The sequence below is a fragment of the Sphaerodactylus townsendi genome, linkage group LG01 (assembly GCF_021028975.2).
Source record: "Sphaerodactylus townsendi isolate TG3544 linkage group LG01, MPM_Stown_v2.3, whole genome shotgun sequence".
NCBI classification, from domain to species: domain Eukaryota; kingdom Metazoa; phylum Chordata; class Lepidosauria; order Squamata; family Sphaerodactylidae; genus Sphaerodactylus; species Sphaerodactylus townsendi.
In genome coordinates this window covers 170,366,464-170,387,560 of record NC_059425.1, presented here as the reverse complement: position 1 = coordinate 170,387,560, position 21,097 = coordinate 170,366,464, and the positions used below count along the sequence as shown (strand labels likewise).

The 21,097-nt window shown below is 44.9% G+C and overlaps 1 protein-coding gene across 2 annotated transcripts in view; it reads right to left on the bottom strand.

Annotated features, from left to right (window-relative positions):
* Positions 1 to 7,163: 7,163 nt before the first annotated feature.
* The window catches only part of LOC125434191 (WD repeat and coiled-coil-containing protein-like), a 37,004-nt gene continuing 23,070 nt past the window's right edge, over positions 7,164 to 21,097 (bottom strand). For both annotated transcript variants that reach the window (XM_048499226.1, XM_048499219.1), the window contains 3 exons: positions 16,107 to 18,029; positions 13,487 to 13,604; positions 7,164 to 8,079 (listed from right to left, as the gene is read on the bottom strand). In XM_048499226.1, the coding sequence (XP_048355183.1) occupies positions 7,799 to 8,079; positions 13,487 to 13,604; positions 16,107 to 17,999 (2,292 nt within the window). In that variant the 5' untranslated portion in view covers positions 18,000 to 18,029 and the 3' untranslated portion in view covers positions 7,164 to 7,798. The remainder of the gene's footprint in view (positions 8,080 to 13,486; positions 13,605 to 16,106; positions 18,030 to 21,097) is intronic.

Here is a 21,097-nt window from a genome sequence, read left to right as displayed (position 1 = left end):
CAGCAGGCACCCCCCAAATTTTCCCAGATTCTCTTTTTAAATCCACCCCCTTCGGCATGGATTTAAAGGGAGAATCTGAGGTCCCCAGTTTAAACATTGAAAGTGATGTTGTTTCAAGGTGGGGGATAATCCACCCCAGAACAGCATCACTTTCAATGTTGTTTTATCTGGGGACCTCAGATTCTCCCTTTAAGGTAGATTTAAAAGGAGAATCTGGGCTCCCTAATTTGGGGGTGGATTGGGAGAGGCAGGAAGGGGCGTGGCCTCTCCCCCGAACCCTCCCCCCATAAAAATCTATACCTACATCACTGTCTTAACCACTACACCACGCTGGCTGGCATGCCCTATCCCAGTTTTGATTTGGGGGTTCTGATCCCTCTTTTAAAAAGTGTTTCTATTCATCTGTGTGTGAGGCTTCCAAGGTGGGGTGAGGAATCAGAATGCTGAATTGACGGCTGTTCTGATCCTTTTTCCCCCTCCTGGGAAACCTCCTGCTTCTGCTGGAACCAGGCGAGACTTTTCTTCGGTGGGGTAAGATCAGAATGCCAAACTGAAGCTGGGAGCTGGTTCTCTGATCTGAAGAAGAATTTGAATTTATTCACACACCCCTTCTCTCCTGTCAGGAGACTCAAAGGGGCTTACAATCTCCTTTCTCTCCCTCCTTCCCAACAAACACCCTATGAGGTGGGTGGGGTTGAGAGAGCTCCGGAGAACTGTGACTAGCTCAAGGTAACGTGTGTTGGAGTGCGGGCGTGTGCTGGAGTGCACAGGCTAATCTAGTTTCCCAGATAAGCCTCCACAGCTCAAGTGGCAGAGCGGGGAATCAAATCCGGATCTCCAGATTAGAGTGTACCTTCTCTTAACCACTACGCCACTGCTGTTCAACCAAGGTCCGCTGGGCTGCATGCATCCTGTGAGCTATGTGTTTATTTATTACTTCATTTAAAACCTGCATTTCTCCCCAGTAGGAACACAAATCAGCTAGCATAATTTTCCTCCCCTCCATTTTATCCGGGATACCCGGTAGATTAGGCTGAGAGTGTATGAATGGCCTCATGTCACTCAGCAAGTTTCCATGGCAAAATGGGGATTCAGACGCAGAGTCTCCAGGGCCCTAGCTAGGTGCTCTAACTATTATGCCACCTTCTGCTTTATAACACGTCAAACTCTGCATTTGTTTGGCAGCCTTTCATGTCACAGAGGAAGCTCAAAACCTTCTCTCTGAAGTGCTTCTCATCTACGTAGGAATTTTGTTTACACCATGGAATGCTTTCAAGCAAGCAGTTCCCTCCTATGCATTCCGAGCTTTACCTTAAATGTTTTCATTTGCCTCTTATCTTTCTGTGTGCATTTTAAGTCATTCCAGTTTGATACGGCTTTTATTGCCTCGGATAGAATGTCCCTGAGGGATTTTTTTTTAGTAGTACACGATTTTCTTTGCTTAAAGCGTGTCGTAACTCGTGGAAGTCTTAAAATAGGACAGTACTGCTCCAGATAGCAAACAGCTGGAAAATGTAAAGATCAGTAAAAATCAGTTTGGCTCAATTTTGTGAGGCTGATTTTGTTCTAGAAAAGGGAACTTTTCAGCACTGGCCAAGCAAACATAATCTACATGACTCTGCTGCTGCTGTTCTTTCTTGTTGCGTAGACATATTCTCATTATTGCCAAACTAATGCCTGAATGTGAGACAGAGAGAAACTATGTGTATATATATATGTGCTTCATTGTGTTTGTGAGAGAATATGTTTTTCACTCCCACTCAGTTTCCCTCATCACTGTAGCCCTTGTCTCACCTGCCTTTGTCTATCTACCATGATCCCCTACACAAGCTCAAACTACACAATTTTCACCAGCAGCAAAAGTGGTTGGCTCTTCCATTGTGGTTTATGCAAGATGATGTTTGGGAAATCTAGTAAAAAAAATGGGCAATAGCAACAAATATTTGTTGTGCTTTTCAGATCAGTGGCTCAATTAATTTTTCATTGTTAAAAAAAAAATCTACCTACCTGATATTAACCAGAATCTTTTATCTGTAGGCATACAATACATATGTTAAAAAATACCCCACCACTGAAATACGTTCAACTGCGTTAACAATAGTGGACTTTGACAGGATAGCACTTATGAAACAAAATGGCAGAAAAAAAAATGGGAGCGCTCTCTGGTTTCAGCATCTTCATCCAGCATGGTGTAGTGCATAGGTGTCAAACTCGCGCCCCTCCAGATGTTATGGACTACAGTTCCCATAATCCCCTGCCAGCATGATGCTGGCAGGGGATGATGGGAACTGTAGTCCATGACATCTGGAGGGCCACGCATTTGACACCTGTGGTGTAGTGGTTAGGAGCAGCGAACTCTAATCTGGAGAACTGGATTTGTTTTCCCGCTTCTACACATGATGTCTGCTGGGTGACCTTGGCTACTCACAATTCTATGGAATTCTCTCAGCGCCATCTTCCTCACAAGGTGTCTGTTGTGAGGATAGGAAGGGGAAATGAGTTTGTGAGCTGCCTTGAGTCTCCTTACAGGAGAGAAAGGAAGGGTATAAATCCAAACTCCTCATCCTTTGTCATTTCATTGAAAATGCTGCGGGGTGGGGTGGGGAATTAGGACTAATAAAAGGAAACACTTCTTCACGCAACGTGTGATTGGTGTTTGGAATATGCTGCCACGGGAGGTGGTGATGGCCACTAACCTGGATAGCTTTAAAAAGGGCTCGGACAGATTTATGGAGGAGAAGTCGATCTATGGCTACCAATCTTGATCCTCCTTGATCTGAGATTGCAAATGCCTTCGCAGACCAGGTGCTCGGGAGCAGCAGCAGCAGAAGGCCCTTGCTTTCACATCCTGCATGTGAGCTCCCAATGGCACCTGGTGGGCCACTGCGAGTAGCAGAGTGCTGGACTAGATGGACTCTGGTCTCATCCACAGGCTAGCTCTTATGTTCTTATGTGTGTTCAGTGCTATTCCACATGGGGACTATGCTGACACAGGCCAGCCCCAGAGAACTGACCAGAAGACTTCTGGAAGATTTTGAGGGCTTGGAGGGCCATTCTCACTGCCCTCTAGAGCAGAGAGAGGGCTGGTTTCTTGCCCAATCATGTGAAAGGAAGTGGAGAGAACACTCCCCATCATTTCACTTTTCGCCACCATAGAGACGACTTGCTTCACTGAGTACATCAACTAACCGCAGTACATCAACTTTTTTCTCCAACTATTGTGTCATTCAAGAAGTGTTCCCACTGTGGCAGTAAGATGGTTGAGAACAGTGAGCATGAAGAATGCCACTTCTGTCTTGGCAAAACTCATGTCTCTGATACATGCCCATCTTGCTGCCTTTTCAATCTGAAGGCTACACATGAACTTTGAGGCTTAAGGCCATTCTGTGGAAAAGCCTCTTTAGTGGATATTCCCTCTAGTAAGTCTTCAGGTATATACTCTTGGGCTCTTCGCTATCTAGGATTCTATCTACACCGTCTTCTGATGTGGCTTTAGTGAACACAATGGGCTGCTTCAGAGCCCTCTGTTAAGAAGGTTAAAAAAGTAACTTAGGCCAAGCCACTAATTTCTTAAACCTGGGACACATCACTAATGTGTTCGCAGTGAGATTCCTGTTTGTCCATTGGAAGTCTCTTCTCAACACTGATTGCCATCAAGCCCTATGGCTGCTTTGTCAATCTGATTCTCCAATTCATCAACGTGATATGTCTTGACATCAATTTCTCTTGTCTTCTTGACACCAAGGTTCTCTGTGTCATCCATCACCTTGATGGCTTCCACTGAATTCTTGTTGGAGTTCCCATCAGAGTCATGATCGGAGTCCAGATGTCTGTAGTCAAAGCTATCACTCACCTTACCTTCTTCCATTGTTGTTGTCTCCTATTACGGACTCTGCCGCCCCTGCCAGTCCCCAACGTCTTCGCCATGTGAAGACACCTTCCCCTATGTTCAGCGTCCTCTCCTTGTCGAGAGAGGATGCTTTCAAAGTCCTTCTGTCACCCTTGGATTGAGAGAAAAGGTCCACACTGGGGGGCTTATTGGTCTGATCAACTGCAAGGTTTCCATCATCCCTGTCAGTCTTACTATTGGGGATGTATATGCCCCCATGTGCTCATTTGGACTTGCCCCCTCCATGTCATTTCTCTTCTTGTCATCTGTGATTGTCAGTCCCAACAGTCTTTGCCATTGAAATATGAGGATTCCATCCTTTCCTTGCATCTCCATTAAGATCCTGTCAACACTCATGCTTCCAGCTCTGATGGTGAATCTGAGGACACTTCTACGCCTCCTTCTGAAGCCCCATCTTCAGTTTCTCCAACTCTGTTCAGATCAATTAATTCTAATGGCTAAGGACTTGCACAGTGCATATGTTCAGTGGGATTTGAAAAACTCACATCTGATATGAGTATCTTATACGGTTCTGATCTGCTATATTGCTTTTTCTATAGCAGGGGTAACCAAGACATTCCTGCTGCCCTGAAGGCTTTTGTGGCTAGAATTGGTTCCCTGTTATTGTATGGCTCCCCCATCTGGATTTCCGCAATAAATAAATCACTTAATGTATTACATTCCAAGTTTCTTTGGAAACTAATGGGGCTCCCTAGATGTGTGCCTTACATTGTGCTGTGTATAGAGATGGGTCAAATTGCTCTTGAAACTTTGGTATGGATGAGGGCCATAACATTTTGGCTGCATATACACTTTCAAGCAGGTTCTAATAGCTATATTTCCTCTCTGTTATCAGATCACTTCATTTCAGAGTGGTATACTTTGATTCTCAGCAAGACTGAAGCAATTGGCTTGCCTTTGGAATCACTTCTCATGCTTACGGATGTGGAAGCCTGAAGGTTAGTCAAGAACAATAAATTAAAAAATAAAATAATAAAATAAATAACAACTAAAAGTAATCTCCAGTGATGTTTGGCAGAACCACTGATAACATTTTTGTTGCTTTCTTGCCAGAAGACCAATCTGCCCCAAGCTCCGCCCAGCATCATTTTATCAATGCAAACCTGCTCGGCAGTTCCACAGAGAATGCACACAGCTGCAAACAATCTGAAGGGTATGATTTCAGCAAAGGTTGCAATTTAGTCATCCTCTCCATTGAAGTAATTCAGTTTTCTTCAAAGGATTTTTGCATGGGTTTGCAGATTCTCTCAAAGTGTCATTTGCCCAGATTGGTTTTCCCTTGGCGCTTAATTTGCAGTTCGGAAAACATGAACAATTCTATGTCACTTCAAGAGTGTTTAAAAAAAAAATCTTGGTGAAGGGCAAAAGCATCTTCCCTTTTGAAGCATCGTCCCGGTATTTTTGCTACGTTATGTTTAATGTTTGTATTAACAGGCATGTGTTTGAAAGGTTTTATTCATGCATGCTGAAGGACTTCTTACCCTTCTGAGAAGATGCCAGTGTTGTCCAGGCTATTAACGACACTTAAGAGAACTTTTGACGTCATCACTGCAGCAAAATACAAATGGCTTTTGCGGTGGGTGGGGGTGATACATGTAGACACCTAACTCTGCACCTACAAATAATCTCATATACCTTTGACTAGTGGTGTGTGTAAGCAAGACCGTACTGCATTCAGTTCCAGTATTCTCCTATTATGGTGGAACTCGCTGACAGAGGTACTACTGTGGGAAGAACTTTGGTTCAGTTAAGAGGGTGGCTGCTATGCATTTGTGGAGACCTGTTTTGGGACTTGAATGTCACTATTTAAGCAAGCTATGAACCTGTGATTGCATGACATGGTCGCGGCTTCTGTGCAGCAATATCAGCAGGTGGAAGATGAACTTAATTATTTAAGGCAGTGATGGCGAACCTTTTCGAGACTGAGTGCCCAAATTGCAACCCAAAACCCACTTATTTATCGCAAAGTGCCAAAGCAGCAATTTAACCGAATAACCCCCTGCTGTAGCCTCCAGCAAGTCCCACATGCGCCGTTCTGCACCTCTCTAGCATCTCTGCTGCCTCTGCCCCCTCCCCCCCGGGCAGCAACCACCTGGAGCACAAGCACCAGACCCGCCAGCTGAGTCCTCCCTTCTCGCTGAGGTGCACTCAATCAAGTCCAGCGGCCCATGCCAGCCTAGATAGGGAGGGGGCAATTCCCCCCCCCCACATGACAAACTCTGTGCACGCGTGCCCACAGAGAGGACTCTGAGTGCCACCTCTGGCACCCGTGCCATAGGTTCGCCACCACTGATTTATTATTATTATTATTATTATTATTTTGAACTTATATACCGCCCCATCCCCGGAGGGCTCTTAATTATTTAAGGAGATTGGCTAACGTGAAGGAAGCACCATAACTAGAAATCTTCAAGAGACGCTACAATGCCATTTATTCAACAGGGCTTTTAATGGAGAACAGACTGTCAGAATCTTGGGGGAAAGGTTAATATGGAGTGTTATTCTACTGGTTATAAGTGTGTCCAGGGACGGAACTGCCTCCCAGCACCCAACAGCCCACTCCACCCTCCTTCCAGTCACAGATGCCTGCCCAGGGACTGCAGAGCACCCCACAACTGGTAGCCTGGCCCTTGGGCTTACCAGCAAGAGCAGGGACCTCAAGGAAGCCAGAAGCCGGGAAAAACTGCAGAGAACTGACAGGAGGGGCTGAGCAGCAGGGGCAAGCCTCAGCAGGATGGAGTCAGCACAGCCCTGGCCAAGCTGCAATAGCAGTCTTCAGCAGTCTCAGAGAGTGGGGCAGAGCTGGCACAGCCTCAACCAGGCTGCAATCAGGGGGAAAGGTCAGGGAAACTGAAGGGCCAATCCCAAGCTAGCAGGACTCGACAGACAGCCCACTGGCCACTAGTAAGCTGGAGCGGAAAGCTCCCAGAAAGGAGAAAACCTCCCAAGAGGGATAAAAGAGGAAACTTCCTGAGAGCGATAAAAGGGAGGTTGGAGGTGGGGAGGGATGCCAGGGGGGTTGTTTGCAGACAGGAAAAGGATAAGAGGAATGTCATGTGTGGAGCCTAGGCACAATATAACAGGAGTGACCAGAATTAAAGAGCATGTAAACAGAAGTCAGAGTCATCTTCAATTATCCTGAAGGTAGCCCAGATCTTACATGGTCAGGATGGCCTACCCTGCAGGGATGGAGGGCAAAGGGGATGCTCACAAAGTTGTAATGTTTTAACTATTGACTTGAGTAATGAGGAAATGAGGGATATAAATATTTTAATAAATAAAAGTTACATTCATATAATGATGCAGAACCTTCAGTTGCAGAGTTTCCTGTAACATATGCCTCACACATATGCCTCAGTCCTCAAGATTAACTGAAAGCTACATTAATGTCCTATTTTCAGTGTGGTCTCCACTGAGACTTCTCCTGAGATAAATTCTAAGGGCAAACCCCCCCCCCCCCCCATACCTTACAATTTTGGCAATAACATTTAAATGTGTTCATTAATAGAAAAAACATTTCTAGTGGCGTTCTCCTGTAATCTGGAAATGTACATTTGTTTGAAGCAAGTTTTAGCAAACCAAAAGCAATTTTTTTCTCAGCTGCAGAAAACATGCAAACTTGGTGTAAGAACTCTAGAAGGGGAGTGTTTTAAACGCTTTACCAGCTAAGTTGCTCAGAAGAAAGGCCAGGCTAATAAATATTTTAAATAATCCTCTAGTTTGGAGTAAATTGCAAAATGTGTTAGAACACTCTGACAATACTTGAGAAGATCTAGAAACCGGTCAAATGTCATACACTTGTGAAAGCACAACTCATCCAGTTTTAATTATACGCAGCTGAAGGGCAAACTAACAAATTGTCCTAGATATGAACAGTTTTAGTTCAAGTTATGAATTAGGGCTGGTTTGGTCAGTGGAACTGCTGGTCTCTAGACTCCTGGAAGAATGTTCTCGCAGTACTTCCAAAGAACTGGTGGACTGATCCAGGCTTTGAGAGGAAAGCTTTCTGTAGCTACCGGCTGAGTTGACAATGTCCAGTGATTTGGAAGAATGAATGCTATCTTGGTGAGAGTTGGCACAAGCGTCTCTGACGACTATCTCCTGCAGCGTGCTGAAGGTCAGTGGAATAAAGCCCTCGCTGTCTGCGGTGAGAACAATCCAAGACAAGTCTGTGAAAGACATGACATAAGTGATTTTTCCAACGCAGTTAACATAAAAACTGGGTTTAATTCTTCCTTCTCTGTATTAGGTGAGATGGCTGCTCCGGCCATCGCCATCTCCATCCAAAGTTACATTTTACAACATGTGAACAGCTCAATATGATACACAAGCTGCTGACTGGCACTGAATATCGGTTTCTCAGCTCATTTTGCTTAACATTGCCTGTAAAAACACAGTTAAAAAAAATACATCTCACCATGGCTTCAACTGAGAGTCACACCTTTAAAAAAAATTGTTATTCAGCTTGCAACAAAATCAAACAGAGAAGGTTTCTTGGCTGGACGCACACAAGGCAAGTTTAATCAACAACAGGTAACTATTTTGATACTCGGACCCAAAAGAGGCCTGTCTACCAGAGAAGGTTTAGGGTGCCAGCAAATAAAAGGGAGGAGGAAAATAAGACTAGTACTCGGCCCAAAATACTTGCTTGTATCCTGCCGCTCCGTTCAGAAGAACATAATTCATCCCCCTAAAATGTTCTTCTCTGAAAACCTGAGTTACTATTTAAACAACTACATGAACATCAGAGACAAATCAATTGGCACATTAAAAAGTAAACAAGGTGCCATGTACTCATCACAAGGTGATCAAAACAAATTCACTCACAAAAAGCTGGGGTTTCTGCAGTCTGTATTGACTTCCCAGTTCCAAAGAAGAAAAAATATTTTTATAAATATGCCAAAAGAACCCTTCTTTTCGAGGGCATGAGGGAAATAAACAAGACCCTAGATCAGCCATTCTCAACCAGGGTTCCCTGGTACCCTGGGGTGCTGTGAGCATGTCCCAGGGGTACCGCGGCAACACTACCGCCCCCCCCCTCATTTTTGTGGTGTCTCCCACCGGCGCCAGCAAGGACATGGAGCTGGCCCATGGGGCAGGGCCTGCCACAAGGTCAGCAGCTGCCACCACCCCCAGTGCTTCCCTTCACCCTGGGAGGGGAAGGTGGGGTGTGTGGCAAGCAGGGGCAATGGGAGGGGAAGGTGGAGGGTGGCGGCAGGGGTACTGTGAGATATGAAGAGTGAGGTCAAGGGTACCCTGACCTCGAAAAGGTTGGGAAACACTGCCCTAGATGAACAAAATAGTGAGAGCAGAGTCCATTAAAAGAGGTTGAGGGATGGAAGTAGACCCTAAAAGCTTACAGAATTGTGAAAGGGGAATATTTGCATGGGGACCAATTTCCAAATTATTACTGCCCACACCCAAATTTTCCACAGACCTCCTGTTTGTTTGTTGACTTCTGTGGTGGACAGGAGGCTGCCCTGCCCCTGAATGGAAAACCAGCCCCTCAGATGAGCACACAGGAGTGCTGTGCCAGTATCCAGTCACCTTCGAGAAGGGGTATGATGTTGGAGGGAACACAGAAGGAGATGGAGTAGAGTTCTGCCTCATGGAGAGCTTAGGTCTGGCTCAGGAAAGAAGACAGAGTGAAGGCTAGCTCTTCCTGGTAGCGTGGCAGAGCATTTAGCTCTATCTCTGTGAGAGAAGAGAGTGTTTGATTGTTAGGCCTGTCTCTGGTGATGAGCAGACCCTGTACAGTTTAGTCTGACTCTGGGAAAAGGGCAGGCTGCTGTGCATAGAATCCTTTGTGTGAGAGGATCCAATCTAGTGGCTAGTAAGAAAAAACCTGTTGGTGCCTGAAAGAATTCTGGAACAATCTAACTACACTCTGAAGCCGTGACTAATTTAAATGTATGTGTCTCAGCTGGGTTTCTACTTTGTTCACCTGGAGACGTGAGCTGCTGCTGATCTGGTCCTTTAAACCAACCTGTAACTAAATAAATCTTCTTAGTTATATTCAGATCCTGCCTCAGTGATAGGAGTGCATGATTGTTAGGAATATCTTCGGTGATGAGCAGACCTTGCACAATTTACTCTGACTCTGGGGGAAAGGCTGGAGAGGTGTAGTGGTTAAGAGCAGGCGGACTCTAGTCTGAAGAACCAGGTTTGATTCCCCACTTCTCCACCTGAGCGGTGGACTGGTTTCCCCACTCCTCCACATGAAGCCTGCTGGGTGACCTTGGGCTAGTCACAGTTCTGACAGAACTCTCTACCCCTCAAGGTGTCTGTTGTGGGGAGAGGAAGAGAAAGGAGATTGTAAGCCCTTTTGAGTCTCCTTAAAGGAGAGAAGGGGGGGTGGGTTATAAATCCAAACTCTTCTTCTTCACGCTGGTGTGGGTGGAATCCTGTATGAGAGAGAAGCTCCAACTTTGTGGCTAGTTCCTAAAAGTCTGTTTGTGCCTGAAAGTCCAACTATTCTCTAGCTTATCCTCTGAAGTCATAACCAATTTAGCTATTCTCTGAAGTCTAACTATTCTTTGAAATCGTAACCAGTTTAAACGTTTGTGCCTCAGCCAGGTCTACCTGTGCTGCTGGTTTCTTCCTTTAAACCCAACCTGTAAATAAACAAATATTATCAGATGTTTATATATTAATCCAGCCTCAGTCATCTCAATAATCTCCTTGTGCACCACAACACTAGCCTCTCAGCTTGCTACCTGCAGAACACCTCGAAACTGAGGGGAAAGTTTATAGTTCAAAACTCTTATGGGGCAGCCTGCGTCCCCTCAGTTAAAAAATCAAGTTGTCATATCTTAAACAGAATCAATCTTTCATAAAAGGGTATCACTGACAACTAGGAAGACCCTCACAAAATGGTGGGAATGTGGGGCGCTTAAACAATTGCATGCAAGTAGGATTCTGCCCCAATCTTGCCTTCCCATGGCCCTTGCTTTCTCCTCCCCCTTTCCATCCATCTCCCATCTGCTGCCTCAGCTGAACTGTTAACTCAGGGCCGATTCCCTCATCTTTTCAGCTGCAGCCCATCGCTGTGGCAGAGAAACTCAGAGGTATAGGGAAATGTAGCCTAAAATGAGCTGTGGCATAACAAACAAGCACTGGTTTTTCCTTGACCAGATGCCTGAGACGGTGTACATGTTTTGAGTCCTACGATGGCATTCACTTGTGTTTCTGGACAGCAAATGTGTTCATTTTTCTCATCTCTTTGTGCCTGCATTCCTTAGCCTTTTACTTCAGTTGGGGGATGCATTATTTGCTCATTTCTCAAAACCGTCTTAAGTAAGAGCAGGGATTGGTCCAGTAGCTACTGGTATAGCCAACAGTGATAGTTGTAGTTGAAAGCAATATTTCTTCTATGTAAACCTTAGAGCACAGGTGTCAAACTCGTGGCCCTCCAGATGTTATGGACTACAGTTCCCATCATCCCCTGCCAGCATGATGCTGGCAGGGGATGATGGGAACTGTAGTCCATAACATCTGGAGGGACGCGAGTTTGACATCTGTGCCTTAGAGGAAGGAAGCTTTGGGGTCTTTTCCAGCTGAAAGTCTTCTCAAACACACTGTTGTCTTCCTTTCCCTAAGCCAGTACCTTTTCATCCACACGGACAATGCATTTCAAAAAAAGCAGGCAGATGAGTAGGCTGCTATTTTATGCCAGCGGCAAGCATAAACAGTTTCCTCGGATCCACTCCAAGCTTTAGTGGAGACCAGCTCCTATTTGTAACACAGGCAAAACAGACAGGCCTGCTTTCCGTAGTGGTCCTTTTGGGTTCCAAATGACACACACATACCAAACTGTAAAACTATTATCAGGTTACAAGGGTAGGCAGCTGTTGTGCAGTCAATGATACCTCTCATATTTTACAGCAATGTGGTAGCTGTTGTGCAGGCATTGCAAATAATTTCAGAAACTGTGAGAAGCGCAGTTCTTACGAGCCATTCCATTCACCAGTTATGTAACTCAACGCTGCAAGCCACAGAAGACTGCAGCTTATGATCATGTGAACCTTTAATCTTTTTTGCTTAATTCTTTATTTGAACTTCAGCTGAGGGCAGTACCCTGCAGGGCTTTCTAAATATCTCTTCTGAAAACCGGACAGCAACACACTGTATGTTGACATGCCACGATAAATTAATCCAAGCAAGTTGTGTTTTCAAGCAACCTGCTTTCTTAATTAAAACTAAGCAATGACTCTGCAGCTGTCTATAGCGTTAATATCAACAGCCAATTTGGAAATCATCTAAGGCGCTTGTGAGTTAGCTGACAAGTAAAGAAGCTACACTTCAAACGAGTGGAAATTAGTAAAGTTGCAGTGCAATCCTAGAGGATCTAAACCCAGTCTAAGCCCATTCATTTCAGTGGGCTTAGACTGAAATAACTCGGCATAGGATTGCCGTGTTGTTGTGCTTAGTGTTTTCTGATGCGTTCTATATACTGTTCTTGCAGTGTGAAAATACCACCTACCTTACTGACAGAATCACAGGGGCAACTGAAGTTTGGGGGCATATTATAAGGTACCCCGCCACGCCACTCCCCACTGCACAAGCTTGCAACCAAGCTGCCCTGTGGGAAACTGTATGAAGATTACTGTGGCTGGAAACCTGAGCAACAGATTTGTGTTTGCTTTAAGTCAACTGGGAAGACCACATACTATTATATATCTGCGCCACATAACAAGATCATCCCCTTTGCATTACTTAACCTCAAGCGACACACAGACTAACGAACTTACTTCCATACCCATGGTAACAAAAACAAATTAGGATCCCTACTTCATGCACGGCACAAAGCAGAGAACCTTTTTTATTGGTTTGCCATTCGCTGATCTTGTTTGAGGCCTGATTGCTACACGGCACCTCACGCACACATTAGTAGTGAAAAGCCCTCACCCATGATAATGCGCCGAATGGCTGCCGTAAGATTTCAAAGAATCTTGCCGCATTTGCCGGGGGATTACCATGCAGCTACCAGCGCAGTTTCTGCCTAGACATAATTCGCCAATATGCTGGATCTGCATGCATACGGGCTATTGTAATGAACAGAGCCCTTTGTTGTTATGGCAGGAGAACGGGGTGCTATCACAAATGAGGTCTTCTCAATTTAAATCAATTATATAAATCAGGTTTGTTTCCCCACTCCTAAACATGACCACTGCTGGGTGACCTTGGGCTACTCACAGTTCTCTCAGAACTCTCTCAGCCCCACCTACTTCACAAGGTGTCTGTTGTGGGGAGAGGAAGGGAAGGAATTGTAAGCTACTTTGAGATTCCTTACGATTGAGAAAAGTGAGGTATAAATTCAAACTCTTCTTCTTCTTCTAAAACTTAGCAAGTCCAATATGCTATATTTTTTCTGAGAAGCACAGGATCATTCTAAAAACGAAACCCTGATTTCTGGCACCTTCACACATCTTAATCAAAAATATAAAAGAAATATTTAAATTTGGGAATAGAACAATTGTAAAACTCCAAATAGTAATTTTTGGCAAGGACACACTGCCTGCGTTTCAGACTGATCCAGTCTTTTAAATACCACACCAATGATTCCGAGGCACTTACCGTGCTGCATTTCAACGAGACACAGGTTGAAAATCTGCTGAACTACGTTGAGACGGAGTTTGCCATCACAGAGGATAACAGCTCGCTTTTCAAGTGTCACGGTTCCAGAGGAATCCTTCTGTAAATAAAGGATAAATGTTTCAGGGCTAATTAGCTTTACTTCAATCTGTTTGATGCAACCAGGCTGATCTGCATATTAATCACCTTATTGGGTGACAGTTGTGCAAAGTCAAAAAAACAAAACTGTATGTAAAAACATCACAGCAGCATCCTTGGAGATCCTTGAGGTATTAGATCTACGTGTGCTACCAATCAATCAGTACAGTCAGCTCCAGAGGCGTATCTAGGGAAAATGTAGCCCGGTGCAAAATCTGAGCGCCCTCCCACACCATGACCAAACAACATTTTTTTGCACCAGGTATTGAAGTCAGGGTATGAATTGGGGGGGAAAGGAGGAGAGGTGTTGGGGGTGATTTTCTCCCCCCCCCATGACTAAATGGCTGCAGCCCGGGGACATTTGACCCCATATGTCCCCCTGGGCAGTACACCCCTGGTCAGCTCAGATTTTGCTAAACACGCGGCCAGGTTGGGAGAGAATGGCTTGAATACCAGCTACCTCTGTTCTCCTGACTTCAAGAGGCAACAGGTACAAAACTAACACTGCCTATCATCCGCTGAACTAAAGCATGCCGTCTGCTGCTTTGTGCAGGGATCTGAGGACCAGGGCAATGGATATGCAAGCAGATATGGTCTAGATAGGACTAGAAATATCATTATTTCTGGTAAATAGGATTATTTCAGATGTTGTTATGTACCTAGCATTCCTGTCTGTTACACGAATTAGAGGGTTGTCCCATTTCAGATTGGAGAATTAGAAGGGACAGACCTCGCAATGCGAGAGGACAGGCTACAGGATCTTTCCCACTGATTTATACAGGGGGTTTTAACTTTGGAAAGCTGCAGGAAACCAGTTCTTTGAAGACGTTTTAACAATTTTATTAAAGAACAAAAAAAAAAGACGCACACAGTTTTGGCAAAAATGAGCACGCAAGTAGTTTTTAAAAGCCTAGGATTTAGTTAGGGATTAAAGATAGGTTTGGAATAGCACAAGTCATTGGGGGGGGAGGGGGGAGGTGACATTTGCCTGATTCAGAAGAGGAAGCTCCAAGGAGTCAGAATCCAACGCCTGCGTTGGATACAGAGAAAGAGGCGACATCTGGCACACAGTGCAACAGAACCAAAGGAAGTTCAGAAAACACTGGGCAAGGGGCATTTGTTTGGGTAGGCTAGATATAGGAAATGTTGGCACCCTGGCAATGCTAAGAGAGGCAACCTTCCTAGACAAAGTGGAGTTCCATTCTCAGGAGAGAACAATACAGCAGAAAATGGCTCAGATGAGTCAGAGCCAGGGATAATCGAGCTGTTCGTTAGAGTTTAGGTAGAGTTGATTAATTTACAACTCAGAGTATTCCAATTCATAGTAAGGTTTGGTGGTCCTCTGGTAGTTGTACAGGAAGAGTGCAATTGGATTGGCTAGGGAGGAAAGGACTCAGGAAAGCTGACTGTGTTAAGGCTAGGAGTGTTCACATATCCTTTGTGGTTGAAGAACAGGTGTGTCCTTCCCAGGGCTGCAGCTTTTGTAATCCAGATGGAAGCTGCAGGAAAGGTATTGCTTGCTACTCTGCATAGCTGATTAGGAGGACGGGGTGGAGACACAATGTTGCAACCTGAGGCCCCTCTCTTCATATCAAAATCAAGAATTAAGATCTGGCATCCATCTTAAGTCTAAAACAGGGGTCTGCAACTTGTGGCTCTCCAGATGTTCATGGACTACAATTCCCATCAGCCCCTGCCAGCATGGCCAAGTGGCAGGGCTGGTGGGAGTTGTAGTCCATGAACATCTGGAGAGCCACAGGTTGCAGACCCCTGGTCTAAATTGTCTAGGACACTAATAAGTAGGACACCGCTCAGAAACAGGTACCCCTGCCTTGTCATGGGCTTGTATGCCAATGATGCAGCTGCCTTTGAAAGAGAGTTAAGACAGATTGATGGAGGTACATTGGTGGCTGCCAGCCAAGGGTACTAAAAGAAATCTCCACACTTAACCAAAGTATATAAACTTAAAGAAACATTCACATTCTGAGGCAGTTAATTTCTGAATACCAGAGTTAGAAACATTAGGGGAAGGCCCTGGCCTCTATGCTATTTGTTGGACTCTTTGGGTTAATTGGTTGGCAACTGTGCGAAACAGGTTGGTAGACTAGAAGGACCACTGATCTGCTCCAACCGGACTCTTCTTATGTGCCTCCCCAATGAGAAATTCCCAGATTCAACTTTATGCTTGTCCAGTATCCCTAAGGCTTATACTAGGGATGTCCAACTCTGGCTCCCCAGATATTCATGGACTACGATTCCCATCGGTCCCTGTCAGTATGGCCAATTGGCCCCTGGCTTACACAATCAGTTTTAAATGGTTTCCCACCCTTTCCTCTGTGGCAGGCCAACCTTCTAGACAAAAGCTAACCTTCCCTCTGAAGAAGGGAAGCTAAACTACTAGTTTTTAAAATGCAGCTATAAATGCAAAGTATGTAACCACAGATGCCTTTTGTTTGCAAGTTACCTGGCAAGTGATATTAATGAAAGAAGGTTCACGTGAAGATGGGTACCCTGGCAGAGATTTTTTCCCAGGTTTCAGAAGCTCAGCTAGTTCATAAAGCTGATGCTGCAACTCTGTGAAGCTGCTACACAGTCTTTCGAGATTTTTGGGTAAGTAACCGTCTTCTTTTCCGCTTCGCAAAATGTTATCGTTTGAGGGATTTAAAGTTTCGGGAGATCTCTGCACTTGCTTGTTTGGAGAAGCAGATATGTTGGCTGTTCCTGAAGATGCCTGAATCCCCTGAAGAACCAGTGAACGGTTTGTTGGTTCTGTATCCAAAGTTTCCAGGATTTGGGGGAAATCCTTGGAAGCATTCTTCTCCTTTAAATCAGGTGCGCTCATCAACAGGTTTTGTTCATTAGCAGGACTCTTAATTTCTTCAATGAGGTTTTTTTTACTCCTGGGAGAGTGAATTACTGTGGAGCCTGGCAGTAGCAATCCATCACTCAGAGGGTGAGTGTCCAAATGAGTTTCAAGGGCCTCTCTTTTCACAGACAGGTTTACAGAACCAACTGGGGCAGCGCTGGAAAGCGCGCCAGAACCCTCTTTGCCTACGACTTCTTTGATCATCAAACGGAGAAGGTACTTGTCTGATCGTGAGGACGGAAGGAAAGCGGGATCTGTTAATTTCTGCTTCCCAACCAGAATCAGTAATAGTTTCTCTGTGAGGAAACACAATCCCTTTGGCCTCTCGCTTTTCTCCAGCTGCATTTGTTGAATGTTGGGTAAGTGGGATGAAGTTAATGAGTAAACCAAAATTACATTACAAGTGTTGGACGCAACAGCCACTGCCTGATTTTTGTGGTCAAAGGTCATGATGTCCGGGACCAGGATGCCCGGGATGCTGACTCTTCTGGTAGCCGTCACCCTTTTTTCAAAAGTCACCAAGATCAGGTGCGAAGCGTCTTGGCCACTTCCTGTTAGGTAGTCCTTTGCTCTTAGATGAATGAGAGCAGTGTTGTCCGATCGGGGTTTGCTTGGAAGAATGTGAGTTAGATCTACAGGAGAAGATGTGACGGTTCCAGCAGGCACAGCCTGTTCTTTGTCTGCTATCTTTTTCCCATTGTCCAAAGAGAACTCTTCTTCACAGCTCAGTGAGGTAGTTTGTGAAGGAACGGAGTTAGACACGGCATCAGCTTGGATTTCAAAGGACATCCCTGCATTCAAGCTACATATCTTGTCTAGCGGAAGTTCGGTAGCAACGGCCACCTGAGAAGTTAAAGTAGCTTCAACGGCGCAGACGTAGCCTCCTACATCAAATACTGGGCAAAAAGAGCACGCGTTCAAAGTTTTCTGATCGTCGTCCCAAATGTAGGAGTGGAGGGCGCTGCCTATTCCAATCACCAAGCGGTTGCCTTCTTCGGTCCAGCAAGCACAGTGGATGAGCCCAGTGCCTTTGATGTCTGCTTTTACCCTGGAATTGTTGAGGCGAACCGTGTGCAGGACAAAAGCGTCCCGTGTGGTTAGAACAGCCAGGATTTCTCTCCTGGGATGCCACAGGCAGCCCTGGGGGAGTATAGGAAACAGCTCGCCGATTTCACTGATTTGATAGACCATGAGCTTGTTTCTTTCCGAAGCGCTGTAGCAGAGCTGCCACATCGTGATGTGTTTTTTGTGCTGAATGGCGAGGAGCGCAGGGACATCTTCAGAGCATAGTGGCCCCCAGTAAAGCCCATGGACGTGTTCAAATTGACCCACCACATTTGAGCTGCCAAATTCAGGCTCCCCGTTATGTAGGTAGAAAGAGGTCAGTATCACTTGCTTTCCATCTGTCCACGCAATGCCGTGCATAGGATGGATGGCCTGGCATAAGGCATTGAGGCCTGTTCGCAGTAGCTTCCCTTTGCCTAGCTCCATTGTTTGTTTTCAAACTCCGGTGGGAGAAATCTGTAAAAGAGAACAAAAATTCATTGTTGTACATAGCATTTCCCAACTGCCCTTTGGAAATTTATTTATTTGAGTTAGTTGATTTCTATTCGGCCCTTCAAATGCATCCCAGGGCGGGTTACAACAGATGGCCATGCTAGCAGGGGCTGCTGGGAATTGTAGTCCATGAACATATTAAGGGCCAGAGTTTGACACCTGTGCCTTAAACTGAGCCCATTAGTGAACTGGGAGCCAGTGCAGATCCGGCGTAATATGCGCACGGCCTGGGGTCTATGCAGCCAAGTTGCGGCACACTGCGCCATCTCCAGTTTATGTACAGAATGCACCAGCTCCAGCTTCCTGTATGTACAGAATTCCAAGATCAAACAAATGGATCATATGTTATGGGATAAAGAAGAGTTCATTGTAGCATGGCTGGCATTTTGTTTTACCTACGCCAAGCTTGCCAACTTGCTCCCTGTTTGTCTGGGTTAGACCTTGCCACACTGATCCATACAACGGTCTCTTCCAGACTGGATTACTGCAATTCACTTTACCTAAGGCTACCCTTGAAAACACTTAAGAAACTGCAAGTTGTTTAGAAAGCGGCTGCCAGGCTACTGAGCAGAACATCAATCTCAGCTCATATCACTCCAATTTTGTGGCTGTTACACTGGCTGCCAATTAGTTTCTGGGTGTTGATTTAACTTTCAAAGCCCTTTAAGGTCTGGGATCCTCATACCTACTATCAAGTCCAACCCCCTGAAATGCAGGAACACACAATCAAATAACTCCTGACAGATGGTCATCCAGCCTCTCTTTAAAAAACCTCCAAAGAAGGAGACTCCACCACACTCCGAGGTAGTGCATTCCACTGTCGAGCAGCCCTTACTGTCAGGAAGTTTTTCCTGATTTTGCGTGGAATCTCTTCACCTTGAACCCATTTCTCCTGGTCCTAGTCTCCGTAGCAACAGAAAACAAGCTTGCTCCCTCACCAACATGGCATCCCTTCAAATAACTCAGCATGGCTATCATGTCAATTCTTAACCTTCTCTTCACCAAACTAAACATACCAAGCTCCCTAAGTCTCTCCTCGTAGGGCATGGATTCCAGATCTTTTTCCATTTTGGTTGCCCTCATCTGGACCCGTTCCACCTTGTCAATATCCTTCTTGAATTGCAGTGCCCTGAACTGTTCACAATATGCCAGGTATCTAATACCTATTATCTCATTTATGTTGTGTTTAAACTTATTTATTATGACGTTGTTTAAATTATTGCTGTGAGACACTTTGGGTAAGCAGCAACTAAATAAATATAATTAAGAAAAAATATAATATACTGTCCATGTGCTTCTGTTGCCTTCAAGACCTGCTTGTGAGTTTCCAAGCAACTGGCCGTCGACATCTGAAACAAATGTGGGACTAGATGGATTTTTAGCTTGATCTGGCCAGGATCTTTTTTTTTTTAGCTTTTTTGTTTAGAAATTTGAAAAGTTATAGCTAAAGATCCATAGTATCTAATAGTATCAGCAGGCTACATAATGGTTAATTAGATGAAATCTGTCAACCACTAATGCCTATTGTCATCAAAATATTATCCTAAAAATACAGAAAAAAGTCCCCTTTGGATTAAAAAAAATGAAATTAGGGGGAAAGGGGGAAAATCGGGTACCATATTCTTCTATTTCGAGAAACAACGTTTCATGGCTTTTGCAATGGCCTGTGGTTGATTACATCGGCTTGCGTTGCAATGCGAGATGTGCACATGTAATAACTTTTTCAAGTTGCTTAAGAATTGCTGGCTATTTTTCACTGTAGAAAAATTCTGACTGAGTGCTACCTCCACCAATTATGGCACAAGATTGCTTCTTGAAAGGACTCTGTAGAACTTTTGTATGACTACACCTCTCTCCCTTTTTGCCTCCAAAGGTTTTGGACCAAATTAACACAGCCGCTTCATATGTGGTATATAAAATGCACCTCAGTTGTTTTAAGGATACTACTAAAAATGTGAAGCGTGAATACCACAACCATGAACACACAGGCATCCTACCGACACACTTCTCGGAAAGACAGGAATAAACAGCAACTGCTCCCCTAAGTTCATGTTTGGTGTCTCACCTTCATTTATTCTATATAATATGTAAAATGGTCTTGAAAACCTAAACCCAAGAAAGAAAAAGGAACACTTTCTGTTAGAGTTGCCCACTAGCTGGATAATGACTAGTGTGGATTTACTGCATCTGGATCCCTCTTCCAGAAAGATGGAGAACAGTGGTTCTCTTGATTGTGGTGGGTTTTCCAGGCTGTGTGGCCATGGTCTGGTAGATCTAGTTCCTAACATTTCACCTGCCACTGTGGCTGGCATCTTCAGAGGTGTATCACAGAGGGAAGTCTGTTACACGCTGTGTCCAGTGAGAAGGGAATGTTTTAGTGGGGTATATATTGTCCATGTCCCAAGGTGGGGAACCAATCAGTAAGTGATTGGGTAGAACTTGCTATGCAAGTGGTTCTCTTGTTGGTTTTGGACCTAGATAGCCCTGTCTCATCAGATCTAGGAAGTTAAGCAGGGTCAGGGTTAGCATTTGAGTGGGAGACCACCCAGAAGTCCAGGACAGCTATGCAGATGCAGGCAACAGCAAACCATCGCTTACTGTCTCTTGCCTTGAACACCATACGAAGTCATCGTGATTGGCTGCCCTTGAAACACACATTGGGTTTTCAATTACATTTTAAGTATCATGACTTTTTATATGTATGCAGTATGCCGGATCGCTGATTGTGTGCGTGTATGTGTGCAGCCACACATGCATGCAATCAACAAAAACTCTAAAATAGCTCCCTGCCTTGCATTATGCCTGGATATTGTCTCCTCATCTGGGTCACAATATTGCAATGAGTAACAAGGAGTGCCTTGACCTGGATGACCCAGGCTGATCTGATCTCATCAGATCTCATAAGCTAAGCAGGGTCAGCCCCGGTTAGCACTTGGCTAGGAGACCACCAAAGATGTCCGGACTTGTTATGCAGAGGCAAGCAACGGCAAACTGGTCCTGAAGGACCTGCCTTGAACATTTTGTGGAGTCAG